Source organism: Anopheles aquasalis, chromosome 3 (assembly GCF_943734665.1).
Source record: "Anopheles aquasalis chromosome 3, idAnoAquaMG_Q_19, whole genome shotgun sequence".
NCBI classification, from domain to species: domain Eukaryota; kingdom Metazoa; phylum Arthropoda; class Insecta; order Diptera; family Culicidae; genus Anopheles; species Anopheles aquasalis.
Window position 1 is genome coordinate 51,293,549 of NC_064878.1, and position 5,000 is coordinate 51,298,548.

Sequence of the window (5,000 nt, forward strand, 5' to 3'; positions counted from 1 at the left end):
AATTGCCGGTTCAAGTAATAACAGATGACTCACTGGACCTAAAGTTTCGCTTCAAATGATTAGAATCACTGTCCATTGTACTCCCCAGATATTAAATTCAATTACGATCTCATGAAGAACGCAGACACCTCGACTCGGTGCTACGGATACTACGCGTACACCGTCACACCGAACGGAACCGTACTCGATGCGCACTGCATGCGGCTCAACCCGACCTGGATGAACGATTTGCGCTCGCACCTGAGCGCTTTCCGTATGCGGGAGCTCTTTGTGCCCGGGACGCACGATTCCGCGTCCTACAAGCGTGACTTTGATCCACAGCACCAGGAAACGATCGTCACCAAGTACGCACTGACGCAGGACGATGACATAAGGTCGCAGCTGCTACAGGGCATCCGGTATATTGATCTACGCGTCGGTTATTATAAATCGAAATCGGAACCATTCTGGTCGAATCATGGCATCTCGCGGATGCACCCACTGATCGAGGACCTGGAGCAGATACGCAAGTATGCGGCCGAAACGAAAGAGATTATCGTGGTGGATGTGCAAGAGTTTCCGGTTGGGTTCGGCAAAGGATACGATATCCACATCAAGCTTATCGAGTATCTGCAGCGTGAACTGAGCGACGTGATGGCACTGCCCGGAGCTGGCGGTTGGTCGCGCCGTCTCGGAGACATCTGGTCCAGCGGTAAGACGGTGGTGCTAGCGTATGACCATGAATTTGCGGCCCGCGCTTACCCGCATCTGTTGTGGCGTTCCGTACAGCAGCGTTGGGGGAATGTGCAGAAGGTGGGCGATTTACAGAATTATCTCTTTAAGGTGCATCATCCGATGGGATTGTAAGTATCTCCGTGGAGCGGAGACTCTTCGAACGTAGACATCAAAGAGAGTTTAACGGTCCTTTCTCTCCTCACACCTACAACAGCCGGGAGTACTCGTATCGCCCCGTCGCCGATATGGCCGAACTGACACCGGATCCGTGGGGCGTCATCACGGACCGGTACGGTGGGCTGCGCAAGATGGCCGACTCCGTCAATCGGTTCGTGAGCAAGTGGTACTTCGAAGATCTCGGACCGACGGCCAACGTAGTGGCGGTGGACTTTGTGCGTGGCACCAGCATCATCGATGCCGCGATCTACTGGAACCTGAAGCGCGTACCGAGCGGTTAATAAAACTCGAATTCTAATTACCTACTACTGGCCAGCAGCGGGGCGCGGGCTGGGGACCTCTGCTGGACCTATTTATGTCCGCCAACCCGAACCGAACCGAACCGAACCGTGGGCTGGCCGCACCGACCGGACCTATTCCCAGGCAACGAACGGAATCATCGCTAATTAAGCATTAATTGCTCTGCTTAAAATAGCAAACCATCGGATCGGACAACAACCCACCGGAAATCGATAGACTGTGAGCGAAACTGGACCACCATGGGGACGGGGGGAAAGGCCACTGGGTCGTTTCGTAAAATTTCAGGTGATGGCAAACGTTGTCAGAACAAGGACGGCCGATATGGTGGCCGACCTTATCGATTCGAGCGACGCCGTTCTAGTAGCGGATGGTGGATGCTGCCACCGCTGCTGCTTCGTTTCACTTTTATGGACATCGGCCATCAACCTACATTCGTTGCGACGTGTCTAATAGTGGCCACGGAGTTCGGAGTGGTTCCAGCAGCAGCTTCTCCGTCATCGCTTCGAGCGCCAGTGGAGCAATTATTTGCCGGATACTGGACCTAATGGATCCGAATTAATGAGCTTATCCGGAACGATAATGCCCATTTGAGTGGATTGGAAAAACATTTTGGGCCGGTGAAAAACGGTCAGCGGTATCGTGTCGCCAGGCCCAAAACCAGGGGCCAGAAATTGGATCCTTTTCGGCTCGGCTCCAGTGGAAAATTCTTTTTGCAGGCACCGGCTCTGTCGGTTCTTCATCCAGCAGAATCACACCCAAGGTGGCCACACGGAGGACCGAGGTTATGTTTTACAACTTTACGCTTCGATTAAAGTAGTGCGGTACACCGGAGAAGCTCCGAAACTCCGGCATTTCGTTAATATTTAACGATGATAACGCGCTGCAGCAATTTCGACCCAGCGCGGGTCCAAAAACCTTAAGCAAATGTGACGAGTTGCTCGTTTTGCAAACCGGAGACGACGGTACTTTCGGATTTGCCTCAGTGATCGTCGGTGATCTGGCCTTGAAACCGTTTTGGGTTCCGGTCCCGGTGCAGAAAATCAATTTACAGAAGGTGCATAAAGCGAAAAATCGCCAAAAAAGGTTGCCTCAACTCCGGCTATCAGCCCCCTTCTTTTCTATTACCTTACCTTTCCCGGCAAAGCCTGACTGGTGGAGAATGCCGCGACCGGTCCGCGACCATTGATCTCTCGAGCGTGGATATAATTTAAGCAGAAAAAGGACCAGGAACCCCCGCATGAATCTTTCGCACGCTGGAACAGGCTTAAAGGACCAGTGGCCAAGGGTAAGAGGTAGCCGGGGAGTGTTGGAAACTTTATGCTGATGATGCCAATCGAAAGGGTTTTTGCTGATCCAAGGGACTCTTGGTTTAGGGGATCGAGTTGGGATCCAAAAATCAGCACAACTCCTGCTGATGCTTGCAAAGTGACTGATGAATAGAGTTCTTTGCCGTGTTGCAGTTAGCTAATATATTCCTGATGAGATTTGAAACAATTTAAGCAGCTTCTAGAACCTTTTAAAAGAGGATTACTTAATTTAAATATTTGAAAATGAGCAAATAGGTTCTCTAGAAGCTGAAACATTCTTGAAATCCTGGTTTACCCCTGTGCAGGCCAAATCCTAAAGCGAAATGACCGATCGCGCAGCGTTTTGGACTTGAAACAAAAGGGAGCTTTACCTCGAAGGCCCCATTTCCGGACGCTTGAGAGCATAACTGTAAATGCATTTATCTGCGTCCGCGAGGAAGTGAAGTGAAAGTGCCTACCGGAATGAGCAAGCGAACAACAAACTGCAACTCCCGTCGAGCAGGCGCAGGAATGGGGTTCCCACCAAAGGTTCCAAGGCCACGAACGCTTCCGGTGCACGTGTGTAGTGCGGTTTTGCCCTCGAGCATACTTCCCGAGCGAGCGTTGCGAGTGGTGATTGTGAATTCTTGGGCAAATGCCGCGATGCCACATCGACCGTTCCGTTTCCTACGGTGCTGCTGCTGCTGCTGCTGACTGACCTGCGTTCCGGCGGAAATGATCTAAAATGCTTCCCATACCCTCTAGCACCTGTGTGTGCGAGTGTGGTGTTTGAACGAATGTGGAAAATCGCATTTCCTTCCCTGCAGAGCCTACAGCGCTGTGCAAGGTCATTTCCTATGCACTCTGGGGCCTCCGGGAGTGTAACCCAGATATTTTCGCTCCGAAATGGTTTCCACTAATTTATGTCGCTAGCGTCTGCGAACCGGAAATGGTGATCAATTATTGTTCCCTGCTTTTACCAGTACAATTTTGTTCTACATTGTGAAAACAACATGCATACCTGGTGCACCTGGTGGCCGATTAATTTATCGCCGATAAGATGGAACGAAACAGTACAATGTCACCGATTTACGAGCTTCACTTTAGGTGATGGTTGATGTAACCAGTGCATGCCAGTGGTATAACTGGTTCCTCAACAGGTCACAAGTGCCCTTGAACATCGATAGAACATGCTCCTTCAGACGATACTCTAGACCTTTAGACGAAACTCCCAAGTACTTGACTTTTTATTGTCTGGTTGTGGTCAATTCGGTCACCACGGGCAAGCGCCAGGAAAGTCTATTTCTCTGCTGGGAATTCGCATCATGTCCATGTCCCACGCCCACACCGCTCCATCCATCTTTTCGCCAGTTTGTTCCTCCATTTCATTCTCTCTCTCCCTTTTTATCATCCGTACCAGCATATGGTTTGATTGTTTATGTGCTTTGTACTGTTTGTGGTTTTGTGTGTGCCCGGGACGTGCTTTGAATTGCGAATTAGACGGTAATCTGCTCGTTCCTATGCAGAAAACCCGAAATGCCAATCAACCAGCTTCTCTACGCCAGTGCTCTCCTTTATTGCGAAGCAAGGCAGACCGGAGCGAGCCACGAAACGCACCCGAAAGATCCTTATCAAGTGGTCTCTCTAATCGGATAATCGCATAATCGGTACTCGGTGACCCGGAGGGGGACGACGCTGAGCATCGGATAATTAATCATCATTTAATCCGGTGCTTCCTCGGCTCGATCGGTTCGAAACGGTCGTTAAATTGCGCTCTTCGAGGGGACCTTTCTTCTCGTGAATTTGCACCCGCTTTAAAGATAACATCAATTCACGTACGCGAAATTTTGAAACTAATTGAAGCATTACGAGCGTGTAGATGTTAGCATGAATATTATTGGGCAATTTGCCTTCATTATCCCGGGGCCCTGACGTCTGCCATTCAACGTAACACAATACAATTTAACGAAAAATTCCATTTAAAAAGGAGAAACCCATCCCATCGAAAGATAACATCTCATTTCCAATTGCTGCAGCCCGCGGCGTCGTGTTCCAGGATCCATGGAAACTGAGCCCGCTTTTTGAGCCAGGACGTCAGTCAACAAAGTCACAAAAATGGAACCGTCGAAAACCAACCGAAATACCGATTACCAGCTCTTCGTGGAAATGCTTCCAGCTACCGGTAAAACACAAGAACGTGGGAAATAGCATTCGCAACGGCGGATAAACCAAGCATAAGGCTTTTCTCGCAAAGATTATCTACAGTCGGTCGGCTGTTGTTGTTGTTGTGACGCCTCCGGGGCAACAAATGTTTGCTGGATACGGTAAAAAAAAAACAGTAAAAGAAAGGACCCCACGGTTTTACGCAGAATGACGCCTGTTGTTTGTAATTTAATCATCTAAAGGTCAGTGGGTGAAAATTGTGCAAAATAACCTCCTTCAGTCAACGGTTGGAAACCTTTATCAGGAAGCCCACAGCAGGAGTTATCGAGTTGACGCTGCAGGTCGTTCAGCTATTCCCCG

At 49.7% G+C, this 5,000-nt stretch overlaps 1 protein-coding gene and 1 long non-coding RNA gene across 2 annotated transcripts in view; one reads left to right on the plus strand and one right to left on the minus strand.

Annotated features, from left to right (window-relative positions):
• LOC126574744 (PI-PLC X domain-containing protein 1) overlaps window positions 1–1,196 on the plus strand; it is a 3,804-nt gene extending 2,608 nt beyond the window's left edge. The window contains exons 3-4 of the mRNA XM_050235092.1: window positions 89–842; window positions 929–1,196. Of these exons, the coding sequence (XP_050091049.1) occupies window positions 89–842; window positions 929–1,172 (998 nt within the window). The 3' untranslated portion in view covers window positions 1,173–1,196. The remainder of the gene's footprint in view (window positions 1–88; window positions 843–928) is intronic.
• The window catches only part of LOC126574745 (uncharacterized), a 28,606-nt gene that overhangs the window by 18,532 nt on the left and 5,074 nt on the right, over window positions 1–5,000 (minus strand). The gene's annotated exons all lie outside the window — the stretch shown is intronic.